This window comes from Papaver somniferum, chromosome 6, assembly GCF_003573695.1.
Source record: "Papaver somniferum cultivar HN1 chromosome 6, ASM357369v1, whole genome shotgun sequence".
In the NCBI taxonomy this organism is placed as follows: domain Eukaryota; kingdom Viridiplantae; phylum Streptophyta; class Magnoliopsida; order Ranunculales; family Papaveraceae; genus Papaver; species Papaver somniferum.
The window spans coordinates 123,885,675-123,900,419 of record NC_039363.1 but is presented as its reverse complement, the minus strand read 5'-3'; the positions used below and the strand labels follow the sequence as shown (position 1 = coordinate 123,900,419).

General features: G+C 38.0%; 1 protein-coding gene across 1 annotated transcript; it reads right to left on the bottom strand.

Moving 5' to 3' along the window:
* Positions 1 to 692: 692 nt before the first annotated feature.
* On the bottom strand, positions 693 to 7,090 carry LOC113289146 (phosphatidylinositol 3,4,5-trisphosphate 3-phosphatase and protein-tyrosine-phosphatase PTEN2A-like). The gene is made up of 13 exons (XM_026538333.1): positions 6,905 to 7,090; positions 5,305 to 5,783; positions 4,992 to 5,093; positions 4,853 to 4,909; positions 4,500 to 4,565; positions 4,065 to 4,241; positions 3,895 to 3,981; positions 3,740 to 3,804; positions 3,581 to 3,657; positions 2,666 to 2,712; positions 2,277 to 2,407; positions 1,687 to 1,756; positions 693 to 1,495 (listed from the first exon to the last, which is right to left on the bottom strand). The coding sequence occupies exons 2-13, from the start codon at positions 5,716 to 5,718 to the stop codon at positions 974 to 976; spliced, it is 1,815 nt and encodes a 604-aa protein (XP_026394118.1). The 5' UTR covers positions 5,719 to 5,783; positions 6,905 to 7,090; the 3' UTR covers positions 693 to 973.
* Positions 7,091 to 14,745: the final 7,655 nt, after the last annotated feature.

The window sequence follows — 14,745 nt, the reverse complement described above, 5'->3', positions numbered from 1 at the left end:
TTTTGGTGTTCTTGACCATACAGCATTTATCTTTTTGGTGAATATGACCTCAAATAACTCATTGCATTTTTTTTTCCTTTTTTGGTCATTGTAGCAAAGGTAGAGTCCTAAAGTTAGCGTGTTTCACCCACAAGAGTCTTTCGACTAAAGTTGTGAAATGCTTAGGAAATATTGGGGTGTACCAAATTTCTTGATATTGTCTTGCCGGGAAAGTGTCTAGGATTCGCAATTTCTCATCGGTATCAATGACCGAATCAGTCTCCTCTGGAAGCATTCTACAAGTAGTGGGACATTTTGGCCAATTCTTCAGGATAAAAATTAAGACGAGAATTCTTCGAATTTTGAAATAGCTCTTCCCGCTGCCAAAACACAAGAAAGTCACTTTTTGGACTGACTGAATAAATCAAACAGATAAATAATGAACGACCAACAACCTTTTCGGGTGACTCAATAATGGATCAATAAACAATACAAGTGGGTATAGTGTATATGGAACGTAATGCAATTATAGAATTTTCCACTTCAAGACTTGAGAACAGTCTATGAAGAAGCCCCTACCGCAATTCCCATAGTTTTCAACACCCACAAATTACGCAGAAATTGTTAACATACGACTACGTCAAGTATGCAAGCTTTTCTCCCTAATGTGGGAGATACGGCAAGAACTGGCTGGGAAAGTAGCATTAAACTAATTAACACGAAAACAATTACTGAAATTGATGAATTAGTTACAGTAAAAAACAAATGAAATGAGTTTTATCTGTTGAATTGAACTAATTAACATCCTCTACAGAGAAAAAAAGGAAGGCTTTTTTTCAACAAATTCCACATTAATTAAAAAAATCTCACTAATGCTAGACCAATCAAGATCAGTTTGGTCAGGAAGAGAGGTTTTTCAAACAAACAATTTACAAGGATTTTCTGGAAACATAATAATCATCATTTCATCAATACCACCATCACTCACTGGGATTTACTCACTTTCATAGTCTTCATCGTCCCCAAAACTAAAAACTGAAGCATCCGCAGCAATAGCTTTGAAATCACTTGACTCGATAGAGGATGCAGCACCGGTCCCATCATGTTTCACTTCACTCGTGGGGTTCTGCACACGCCCGTCATTTCCAAGTGACACATTTTCTGTTCGACGTGTTACGTCTGCCATTTCCTCAGGTGCAACGCCTGTTTTGGGATCATTGGTAGCAGTAGTAGTATTTCCTGCACTAGAGCTCATTTGACCATGTCGTTTCTTTGAAGAAACACTTCCTTCTGATTCAGTGTCTGAGAACACATCATCCTTATCCTGATTTTCAGAGTCCTTATTAGGTTTGGAAGCTGGTGCACTCTGGTCCCCAGTAGTAGTAGTGGTACCAGAGCTGCCTCCTACTGGTGACTCCTTGCTGGTGGCGACTTCAGTTTTAGACTTGGTTGGGATTGTACCATCATAATCAATCATTACAATCTCAACCTGGAAACCCGGTGAAGGCAGCTTCCGCTGAAAAAGTGGAACTCATGTAAAAAATATGTATATCAACATGCTAGAAATGTAGAAATGAGAGACAGCAAGGTGGAGAAAAAGATCTAAAATAAAGGCTGTTTTGTCCCAAAATGCTTCCTACTGCAGGTAACGAATTCCAAAACCAACAATACTTCTTTCTCTACATGTTTATCTGTTGTCAGTCATACCTTGTCAAAACCGTCAAGGTCGGATGTCTTCAGTACTTTTCTGTTTTCTGTCATTGTGGTGTTCAACCAACTGAATGACATAAAGATTCACTGATAAGTAGCAACTTAAGCAGCAGCATAATAAGAAGAAACAATCCCATTTCTGGACAAAAACTCAATTTTTCTAGGTATACCATAAGCTATCACTATTTCCTCAAAGAAGACAGGAGACTTGAGAACTATCAAAGATGCACCTCACATCTTTACAAATGATTTTGCAAAAAAAAAAAAAACTTAATGAACATACGCTTTTCAAAATGTTATGGACGATTCAAGTAATGTAACTTAAAATAGCGACAAAAGTTCCACTCTCTTAGTAAAATAAAGTTTAACTGTTTTTCTATCTTTTACTACAGCACAGCAATTCAGCTGGTCTATGCCAACAATGGTAAAGAAAGTTTGGAGGACGCGGTTGAACAAAATAGAAAGACATTACTCAAAATAGTTTCTCTTGCTCGGGATATGTCACAAATGTGGTCCATGTGGATTGACAACCATCAACACATCGTGAAAGAAATCAATACAAAGGAAAGAATGGATTAGTGACAAACCAGTAAAAATCTCCTTGTCGGTCATGAAAGTGAATTTTGAAGTCACCATTCAACTCTGTTAGGCCAGGCTCTCCTGGTAATGCGAAAACCATGATCCCTTTCTTTGGTGAACTAAACCAGAAATCTTCTGGCTGTAGAAAGAAAGATGATGCATTGTAAACAAACACATCTGGAGTTCTTTAAAGGAAAGAAGTACAAATGGTATATTTTCAATGCTATACAACAGTATATGAGCAATCCAAGTATACAAAAGCCGAAAGACAAGAAGAGAAGAACTTAATGATTTATATATGGTCAACCAAAGGTTGGAACACATTCTGGTGAGAAAAGGGTATTAAAATCTAAGTTCAATAAAACCAATTCAGTCACAATGGTGTAAATGAATTTACCATTAAATCCTTAGTCCGTGCATGTGTTTTTGTAGAGAATAGAAGTCCTGCAAATTGCCAAATATTGTGTTTAGGTCTTCACTATTGGTTATAGCTACGGATAAATGAATAAAAATGCATCAAGGAGAGAGAAAAAGTAATTTTGAGTGTGTCCAGAATTAGATAAACCACTTAATGCTGGCAGGCAGCAACAGCAACAAGATTGTAGAGTGAAGAGGTCATTCTCCTTAATTGTACTCAGAAAACAAGCTTCATCATTTGTCTTTATTCTTTTTGTAATAACCTGGGAACTTAGTGAAGATGTAGTTCATTTGTATTCTGCTTCAATGACTAGGCTGAACCTTAAAACTACAGCGTGAAATAAGAAAATGCATGTCTCTGCAATTGCAGGTTAAAAGTATCCATCATCTAAGGAGGGGCGAATTGGATGTGAGCCCACTACTTAGATCTGCCTATCCTAGTTGTGTATATTGTCACCACACAGTCTACACTTGGATTGTTCTATTTCTGACAATATGATCAAATAAGAACATGACTTGATAGAACACCACAAAAAAAAGGCCATAAAATGATAGGTCTAGTGAAACAATCATAATATACAAGGGCTGATTGTGAGGCATGAGACTTCTAAGGGCTGATTATCCACCTGTGGATGAATTCGGTGGGTGGATAGTACAAGTTGTCTGGTGTGCATATAACTAACAAAGAACATTACACAACAGATATTAACTTTATAAATGTAAACTTGGGTGCAAGTGCTGGCTTCTACAGTGTATTACTAATAGCTTAAAACAAAAGACATCGAGGGATTAAGCAAGATTCCAAATAAAACTAGCTACCTAGATAGAGAGTAACAAAAAAAATTCCGTGTAAACGTGGAGTACCGGAATTGGATTGAAAAAGAGGCAAATATACCGTTATGGTCAGAGATGGTAATTGAGGGCCTAATCCAATAGGGACACCTGTGGAGCCGAAATCCCCGAAGCATGCACCTGGTGAAGCAAATCATCAATAAGTTGAGCATACCAAACAATAACTAGGGTACTCCATATAGTGTCAAGAATGTATATATACCTGCGCCCAGGCTGATTTTCACCGTTGAAGTATGTTAAGATCCGCTCAAAATATTTGACATACCTCTAAAAAAAAAGGAAAAAAGTATTGATCAGATATGGGAAATGTATGATTGATTCAAAGATAACATTAGTTAATAATAGATATAGACTAACAATTTGACTTGGAAGAACTAGCCCCTTCCCATCGATACATCTTTTCTGGTTGTAATAGTCAATAGACTCCTCGGCTGTCGGGAAAAACTGCACAGTGAAATAAAATGAGGCAATATATATCATTACAATCCTCATCTGCCAATTAAGGACATTGACAATCGAACTCTTACCTTCAAGAATAGAAGAAGACTAGTAATCATGAGCCCTGTTCTTGCCATGCCAGCCTTACAGTGCACAACAACTACGTTCTCGATATCCTCCTTCAACCAAGAGTATGCACTTTGACAAAATGCCTTTATGAGATGGATTGGTGGGCAATTGTGGTCATCAAACGGGAAACTTGCAACCTGGTCGTGAGAGGACAAAATAAGTAAGCATTTTTTCTATTAATGAGAACAGCCTCAACAAGACCAAAGGTTACACTTCTCCAAGATGATTTTTTCATTAGAGATAGAGGGAACTTCTAAAGGTTTTCAGAAACATTGTAGCAGTTAGCTCAATAAAATGCTATCTCAGAAATGAAGTACTAAAAAAAATGAAAGGATATTGTCCTTTGACTATCTTAGCATGCCACGAGGCTAAAACAAAATCAAATAACATTGCACCTTTCCCTCAAACAGTGCTGCATCGTACAGCCTCTCTGAGCAAAGATTGTATACTTTGTACTTTCCCTGCAAAATTAAGATTGATCAGCAGGCCATACAAGAAGCATCACCAGCATATCAATACACAAAATATTGCACCCACCATAACTACTTCAAAATAAACCACACAAATGAAAAGATATAAGAAACGTGATGCAGACACTCATCCTCAAGATTCAAGTAAACCATACCAAGAAACATAAGACTGCTAGCTAGTATTTAAGGAATTGACTACTACAAAAACTAATTTGAACCTGCAGCATTCCGTATTAAGTCATGGCCCTGGAAGTAAGCCAAAAGTAATGCAGGTCTACCTTGTGATGCGTTTCGAAAAACTTGATCACTTCTTCCATGTGGTTCCGGTATAACCCCTGCAATACCAATTCAGCAATGGTGAAGAACTATCAAACTTGCACTGTAAAACTTTCAGCCAATACTGCAAAGATTATTTACCTCGAAATATCCAAAAAGCCCAGAGCTCATATCACCTGCAGGGAACCCCATAGCAATTATATTCTCAGTGATATACGTCATATCCAAATCAAATCCTCCCTCCTGGAAAAAGGCATTAATAACCAAGTAAATAATGATGTAGTAAACAGATTATGAAACCAGAGAGGTATGTACTGGAGTAGAAAGAGGGGCAAACTACTAGCAAGTAGAAGTAACGTGCTAAAACAGTTAGTTCATAATCACGCTCTCAAGAAGAAAAATTAATCCACCACAAGATAAGGCAAGAAAAGAAGTACTAACTTAGCTAAGTTACCTGGTATCTTCGTTTGTTTTGGGATACCATATGTCGAGCCTTGACCTGTACAGCTTTTACTGCATTCCTTGATGTGTCAACTAATCCTTTTGTAAAGGATCCAAGAACACCAGTTTCTGTGGTTGTTGAGGTGCCCTCAGCACTCTCATTTGGCACAGGATCTTTTGGGGAAAGCAAACCAAATCCACTGGTAAATCGTGAAAAGGTAGACTTTCCAGCATTAGCAGTGTCCTCTTCTGTTGACGCCAAGGGCTGTGGAAGTTTTAGACTCTTGGCCCATGATGAAATGCCGGAAGCAGATAATAACGATGGTGTATCACTACTGGAGCTACCTTCACTGGAAACAACAGGAGTTTGAGTAACTGGGTCTTTAACAGGAGGTGAAGCTGATGAATTGGCAGATTCGGAGTCCATTATGCTCCAAGAACCCTATGATCCAGGTACCAGCAGTAGCTAGAGCTCTAATTGTTTACTGAGAACTGTCAAAAATTGATGCACAACTCGATGCTGTCAATTAAAATAATTCTCACAATAAATTTGATCTAAAACAACTTCAGCGAGAAACCATAGTTAAAATACAAGATATTTTAATAATTTCAATCTCATTATGCAGTCTCAATAAGTTAGTCAAAACTATGATCATCATTTTTTCCGAAGATTGTTATAGCTTAAACAAATAAACTCTAGCGAAGATGCAAAAGTGCAAAACAATCGATATGCAAAATTAATGTTACTTCTTAATGTGGCAAGCCTGTACCAATACACGCTAATTTACATCCTAAATATTTAATACTGGTGAATCAACTAACTCGTATGACGGTGATATCAGCTTTTTCCATCAAAAGTTCAGAGCAACAACCATTATAAATATAAGTGAATTACGGCAATGTATAAAACCTCACCAATGTGCTACTATAAGCAATATAAATTACATCTAATTCAGTTCACTTTCAAGTTTCAACAGTGCCAAAAGGCAATTTATTCTTACTTTTGCCATCCTAATATTTGGACCTGTACACAAATTTGATTCAGCCAGCCAATATTTTCTTGGATTGCAATTCCATAAAAGCCTTCCTCTCTCTTCTTCCTTGATGTTTAGACCTGTATCTTAATTTTCAGTTGAACTAAAAATGAACCTGTTCGACCTAACTCCCCTATGCTTGTCACTATTCTGTTAGAAATACAGTGCCCCCAACCACCTATGCCACTTCAGTAACCTAGTAATGATTGGAGCTATTGGAAACGGGTAAACCCTAAGATATCATTCCAAGAAATCTTCATAATCCCATTTTGAATTTGATATAAATCCCGTTAACTACTTAAATGGTTATCTACTAAGCCTGTCTAGCATCACTTATTGTCAAACTAACCAACAAATTACAGTAAAAAACAAAGAGATGCCCAATCGGAGATAATTGTTTACGAAAATGATAATAATCAGGGTATCAAATTTCTAATTTCTGAGAAAAAAGGATGTAAACACTCAATATGCAAAGAAAAACATAGGGATCTTGAGATTAAGCTTAAATTAATGAATTGAATCAAATAAGAGCTATAAACTAGAAACAAGGATCAGATCTGCAATAGATTTAGTACTTACAAAGAGACGAAAACAAGAAATTAGTCTGATAATTTGATACTTCGTTTTAGGGTTTTGATGTATATGCGGGATGAGGACAAGTTCATCTTCTTCAGTTACCGCTATTTGAGGGAGATTGCTCGCAACATCATCTCATGAGAGAAAATTATTTCATACGATGGCGCCATTTACAAGTTCAGTTCTCTATACTAGTCAATTATGGGCTCTATTTCATGGACCCTCAAAATATTTAAGGCTCTGTTTGGAACCCTGTTATTAGGAGACCTGGTTTTCTTAGGGGGTTCCTGTAAGTATTACACGGATTGACTGGTGTATTCTTTACTGATGCACCAAGCCACCCAACATACTACTGTCGGAATAAGAGTTCAGATCAGTTAACAGACCACAAGGTATTTGCAACCAAGGCTGCACATTGATATAGTGATGTTAACAGATCACATTCAAAACTAATTCAACCCAAAAACTCTGAGAGAAAATACACACATCTGACATAATTAACCAAAAAATTTGACACTTTTAAAGTCAGAAAGCTAGAAACAGTAAGTTCCATAGTAACAAACATATTCTGACATCACTGGAGATCCAAAACAATCCAAGAATATGACAACAATTTTACTTCTAGATGCCTGCAAGCTCTCGTCTCAGTCTGTCATCTCTTGCAAATCTCCTTTTTACCACTCTTCATCATCTAGAGAATCTACAACAAGTAGTGAACAGTCATATAATACGAATAAACAAGAAGTTAATAATTATAAACATCAACAATGAAGAAAAAAATATGAAGTTAATAATGTAAACATAACAAAAAAGATGTAATACCTGTCTCCGCATCCTTCTCATCATCATCATCCCCTAAGCCAGAAAGATCAAGATCCATTGTTGAGTGTATCCAACTTTGCATGCAAATCAAGGCCTCAACTGTTCTAGGAGTTAAAGAACTTCGAAACTCATCAAGGACACGCTTTCCGCTATTAAAAAAAGTTGATTTAGATGCAACAGAAGAAACGGGTATGGCCAATATATCCCTCGCAATGTAGGCCAGAATGCCATACTTAGTAGATTTGTCTTCCACCAGCCCAGTAAATCAAACTGAGAGTTATCGCAGGTGCTCTCACATGGTTCGGCCAAATACCTGTCCACCCCTGATTTGTACTCAACATTCTCTTCTTTAAATTTATCTAATCTCTGTCTCAACAGAGGCCCAACACTATCCTCACTGTCATTCATTTCAGTGTCATGTAGATTACTTGTTTCAGCAGCGCCATTTTTTGCATCTGGATAGAGTAACTTGTACTCTTCGTAGAGTTTCTGAAGAACACTTTTCACCCTGCCCATTAACTTTACTGCCAAATCCTCATCCTTTTCACACAATACATCAAGTCGCAACTTTAATCCAAACTCTTTTTCTCGTGGATCAAGCAGTACAGCAATAAATAAAAAAGGATTCATGTCCTCGTAAGTTCCAAAATACTTGTTATACTTGTGGAACATTGTTTTAGCCATGGTGTTTAAAATTGGGTCTGCACTGTTAACCCAAATACTCAATTGCTTATGAATCACACAAAGTTGCCACAAGAAGGAATCTGATGTAAGATATGTAGACGCAGTAAGTTTAACAGTGGCATCAGCAAAGACCTTTAAGAACTTCACAAAGTTTCTGGTGTAACTCCAATCTTCAGCATAGGAAGTTTCCACATCAGATTCGGAATCAGAACTGGAAGCTTTTTGGAAAGGAGATGAATCTTCTTCATCAGATTCGTAATCAGAACTGGGGGCTACTTCATAAGATTCGAAATCAGAACTGGAAGCATCTTCAATATCAACGGTGGAAGCTTCTTTATCAACAGTAGAAGTAGAAGTACTTGAACAGAACTTTTTAAAGAACTTAGCATCTTCCCTTTCTAAACTTTGAAAAACTTCGAAAAACTTTTCCCTTGCCTCTAACATCATCAAGGTAGAATTCAATCTAGTTTTATCATCCAAGACTAGACCCATTTTGCATTCAATCTTTTCTTTAGCAACACACTCTTTAAATCTAGAAGGTTTACTTAAAACATACTTAAGCACTGCTCTGATTTTTCTAATCGACATATGATACTTTTTCAAACCAGCCTTTACAACATGAGCAAGTACATGAGCAGCGCATCTAACATGCAAGAAGTCGGCATTCATTATTGCATTGTTTGTTGATCAATCTACCCTTCAGATATTTAATAGTTGTATCATTACGACTAGCATCCTCAAGAGTCACAGTCAACAATTTATCAATTCCCCACTCTAACAGACATGCCTCTAAGATCTTACCATCGTTTAAACCTTCATGACTCTCAACATGATAGAAATTTATAATTTTCTTATGTAACTTCCAATTATCATCAATAAAGTGAGCACTTATGCGCATATACTCATCATTTTGGATGGATGTCCATGTATCAATTGTAAGACATACTCTCTGACGATTTTTCTTAAAAAAATCTTTCAACTTCTGCTTCTCTAACATATACATAGCCATAACATCACGATGAACAGCCATACGAGATGGGACCTCAAATCCAGGATTAAGGCATTTCATAAGTTAGAAGGCCTTCCACGACTATTTTAAAAGGCCTCCCACTTTCAATAACCATTATAATAAATGCCTTCCTACGAGAATCAAGATTAGAGCTATCACCAACTTCTGAGAAGTGTGACCGTGCTTCAGATGGGGTACAAGTTGAATTTCTTTTCTTACCTATAGTTAACTGATGTTGAGGTTCGGAAGCTTCGACGGCAGCAGCAGCAGACCCAGTTTTATTGGCAGCTTCAGAGTCCATCGTTCTCCAAGAACTCTATTGTCCTGGTAGCACCAACAGCTAGAGCTCTAGTTTTTACTGACCACTGTCAAAATGTGATGCACAAGTCGAAGCTGTCAGTTAAATTGATCATAGTGATAAAGTTGATCTGAAACAACTTCAGCTAGGAACCATAGTTAAAACACAAAATCTCTTAATGAAATTTCAATCTAATTGTGCAATCTCAAAAAGCTAGTCACAACTACAATCATCATCTTGCCCAAAGTTTGTTAAAGCTTAAACAAAATAAAATTTGGCGAACCACAAAGTGCAAAATTAAAGGCAATTTATTCTTGTTAAGGTGCTTCGCAATGGATTCATACTAACATATACCACCATAATACTTAGACCTGTAAACAAATATGATTCAGTCAGTAAAAATTTTCCAAATTGAATTCTATAACAGATCTCTAAGCCTTCCTCCCTATTCATTCTTGATGTTTAGACCTGAATCTAACTATAGATTGCTTTCATTTTTATTAGAAATTTAATCCGTTGGAAGTAACTCTCCTATGCTTGTCACCTCTTTCTTAGGAAATACGGCTGAGAACCTCCGCTATTTCAGTTAGGTAGTAATGATTAGACCTATTATAAACCCTGAGAGATCATACTAAGAAATCTAAAAAAAAATACCTAATCAAATGTGATTTCTTATTTCTGAAAAATAGGATGTCATCATTCAAGGAAAAAAAAAACGCCTTAAAATTAAGTTCAAATCAATAACTTAACCAAATGAGAGGGATTTGGTTCTTACGAAAGAAACGAGAAGAAGAAATTAGGGCCTGTTTGGTACAGTTTTGAAAAACAGTTTTCAAAAATAGTTTTCCACTGTTTTAAAAACATACCCTTTTTTTCCTTGTTTTCATTTTCTAAAAATTGTTTGGTAAACTGTTTTTGAAAACAAGGAAAACCAACTAAATCGGATCAAATGTAAAGATTCGTCTAAGAGATAGTGATATTAGCCATGACTCACTTGCAGTCATTCCCCATCTCTTACTTTGTTCTGAAAAGAAGAAAAGAATAAAGAAAAGAAAAAAAGAGAAAACACAGAAAACAATAATTTGTTGTTTTCATTTTTTTGTTTTTAAAAACAGAAAACAGATAGAAAACATTTTCTGAAAATGTCCTTACCAAACGCGTTTTCTCCTGTTTTCTGTTTTCTCTGTTTTTAAAAACAGAAAACTGTTTTTGAAAACTATACCAAACAGGACCTTAGTCTCTGGTGATTTTGATAGTTTCGAAACTTCGTTTTAGGATTTGAGGGAGATTGTTTGCAACGTCTAGGGTTTTATCTTCTATGAGAGAGAAATGTTTCTCAGAATGGCGCCATTTACAAGTTCTGTTGTTCTTCATTAGTCAATTGTGGGCCCTTTGAACTTCTTCATGGACCCTGCAAAGGCCATGTTTGAAACTCTCTTAGGCCGGTTCCCACTTCCCATGGGAACGGCTAACACGCCCATTTTCAATGCCAAGTGGTCTAACAAACGAGCCATGCCAATATGAGAATTTAAGTGCAGGAGATGTTATCGAGCGATCTTTATATTTATATTTATATAACCAGCAATAGGGTTTTTATAGCTGATGCTGTCGTCATCCCTGCTTGATATAAACAATACCACCAATGGTTGACTTTGTCCCGCTAATAAACACCATATCACCCTGTAGTTGGTATATGGTAACAATTTGGATAAGGGACAAAAGTGTTATTTCAAGATCATAGACAAAACTAAAATCTCACGGGAGAGATTAATCTCTTGGTCCTCAAGGCACTCATAGCCACAATTTCTAATATACGTCCCCGCAAGACACTGCTGGTTGTGATGTCGTGATTCCTAGCATACATCCTCGACGAGATACTATTGGTCACGTAGATTCCGTAGAGTGTAAAACATCTCTGATAGACTTATGAACCAGAACATCCACAATTCCAACATGTCTTCGCGAGACGCAGCTGATTGTGATGCCATGATTCCTAGTATACATCCTCGACGAGATAATGCTGGTCATGTAGGCTCTGTTAATGCGTAAAAACGTCCCCGGCGGACTTATGACCCAGGGTGGAGACATACATGTCTCATGTAAGCACGACTCACCCTATATGAGATTAAGGACTAATTCCTAATACATCATCGAGAGATGCACTGGTCATGTCTACTCTAAACTTTGACTCGACTTACTGAGGCTTCCGAATATTTCCTAGGACATCCCCGCAAGATACACTGGTTCCCCTGAGCCCTTTCGACGGACTCCTAGAACATCCTTCCGAGATACAATAGTCATGTCAGCCTCATGATGCAGACATAATTGACTCCTATCACATCTCAGCAAGATACGTTGGTCAAATACAAGTGAGCCAAAGTCTCGCAGAGAGATTGTCCGGCGTGCAAGCCTTCCCTTCTCTCCCAAACATGTCTCAGTTGACTTCGGAGAGACTAAATCGCGTCGGCCAAGTCTTAGACAGCCTCAATCGCGTCGGCCAAGTCTCACACAACCTCAGCCGTTTCAGCCAAGTCTTAGTCTCTTCAGTCTCAGACAACCTCAGTCGCGTCGTCCAAATCTAAGACAACCTCAGGTGCGTCATCCAAACCTCAGATGGCCTCATCCGAACTAGCCATCTCGTCTGAAGAGTTTTATACATGCGTAATACTTAGGCACAAGCCTCACCTAGGGATCACGCCTATTTCTCAGCGTCTCAAACACACACTCACGACTAGTAAATTGGGCCTGAACTGTACATGCCTATCCAAAAACATAGATAAGCTCTCTTGAGCTCCGCATACTCAACAAATGGACCCACAAGCAATAATACGGTCTTTATGTGACATATGTGACCGGATATGGAGAGAGGGAGCTCAACCTCAGCTTCTCTCACACTCTACACACGATTTGTGAGGCATTCCGTGTCTTTTCACGTGACTCATCCTAGTCATTCTCACAAACCAGAGAATATCTCTCTATCTTGGCCAACTTGGATAAAGAGAATATTTCTCTCTCTCAACACATCACCACAAAGGCTGACTCAGCTTCACACAAATGGGGGGATATCAATTAGGGTTTTGGTCTGGCGGTCTACGACACTTGTGAGAAACTCAACCTAGTTTATCTTTATCTATTCCCGAAGAGACGAAGAAATCTTTACCGACCTGAGATTAAAGAATTCAGCTATAGATAGGTCCTCTATTTTTCCAAGCTAACACATAATTTTATCTCAAACTCTTAGAGAAATTCTTCGTCAAACCTTAGAATTCTTTGATCTCTCTCTTCATCTGCTTCCCTCCCTAAAGCCTAACCTCTCATGTGACTGAAGCAGCCTTTGAACGGCCACTGTGCGTGGTTTAGGCGAAGACTGTTCGTGCTCAACCTCCTGTAACTCATTTTTAAAACCCTAGAATGCCACTTTTAGCCTCTCATCCATTTTAGGTAACCACATTTTGGCGACCACAGTGGGAGGTTGTTCACTCAGTTACAGATTTCAATCATGGTCACTATTAGGAAGGAAGCCGATTCCCCCACTCCATACACAAAAATGTTCTCATTGATTCAGTCTATGTAAATCCATTCCATATTTAACCGGGAGAGTTATCCCTACCAGCAGTTTTCTCTCTCAGACGAGTGTTTGACCTTAGTGAATAGGTTAGTGCTTCCTGGATCACTTAGATCTCTCCCTAAAATATGCCAGTAACCTATTTTCAGGAAAATCTACTGCTAATCCTTGAAAACATTGGGGAAGGACCAAGGCGAGTTCATATGGACTCAACGGAATCTTTCAAAATCTCATATTGATATCCAGACTTATCTGAAAACGCCTTTGCAGTTGCCAGTAGGGATAGATCCAACAAATCTGGATTGAGTACATGTTTTCTAAAGAATGAGTACTAAAATTATTGAGAATAGCGCGCAACGGATCCAGTCTGTCTGTAATCGACCTCACTGGAGAAGATGAAGCTCGTTATGAACGCGACAAAGCAAATGAGCAACCATCCAGACGACCTTATCACTCTCAAGGACCTCAAGGACCAGATGACACTCTAAACTTGGAGACTCTAACGAGTATTTGCTCCAAAATTCTTTTAGGTCAAGGGCCCTCAACCTTATCACAGGGGACTCGAGAAGTTTACTTCACTTTACTATTTTACTTATAACTCTTCCATTTGTATCCGATTGACCTAGTTCTTTTTCCATCAGATTTGTCTTTTCGTCGTCTATAGGATAAAATTAGCGAAAACGTGGAACGACTTCAAAAAAAATCGTGGTCTAGTCAAAAGCATTGCAGAGCCGCGTATGATCATAAATCTCCTGCCAAGATACATCTTGACGTTATTCCTGCTTCAGAGGGTCATGACCAAAACGCGACAAAACATAAGATGAGACTAGATTCCAAGACGAGGCTCAGCCAAATCTCATATTTATCTGAAGATGAAAATCCGCCGGTCAATATGATAACTCAGCACTCATCTCGTCAGAATGAAGATGAGTCCTAACAATTGTATAATGAAGTCTCGATGATCCTCCATCTTAGCTACACCGACGATTATCCAGTATCATTTTCCGATGGGACCTTAGTTCACCCAAGACGAAAAATAATAATATCTTTGCAGATGAATATATCAAGTGAAAATAATTATACTCGTGATGTTAATTATTCAGGCTACTCATCCAGACGGTTGCTAGCAGTTCCCGCAAACAATGTCTTTTCTCTCCGAAAGACCAGCTCGAAAAGATAGCCCATGTGTCAGAGTCGGACATGATGACCTAAGAAAAAGATCCGACGACCACTTACGACTCCCTAAATAAAAAAACTACTTTCCCAAGTTGGGATGTACCGTGGGGACTTTCGAAGAACTCCGTCACCAACAACCTTAATGCAACCCATCTGTCTATTATCCCTAAAGCATGTCCCTTGCATCACTAGATGTCACGTGCCCATTTAATCGCCTAAAATTTTCATGGGACATGACCAGCAATACTATGTGGTTCAGTGAATCAACTTCACCCACAAGTACTCAGCCT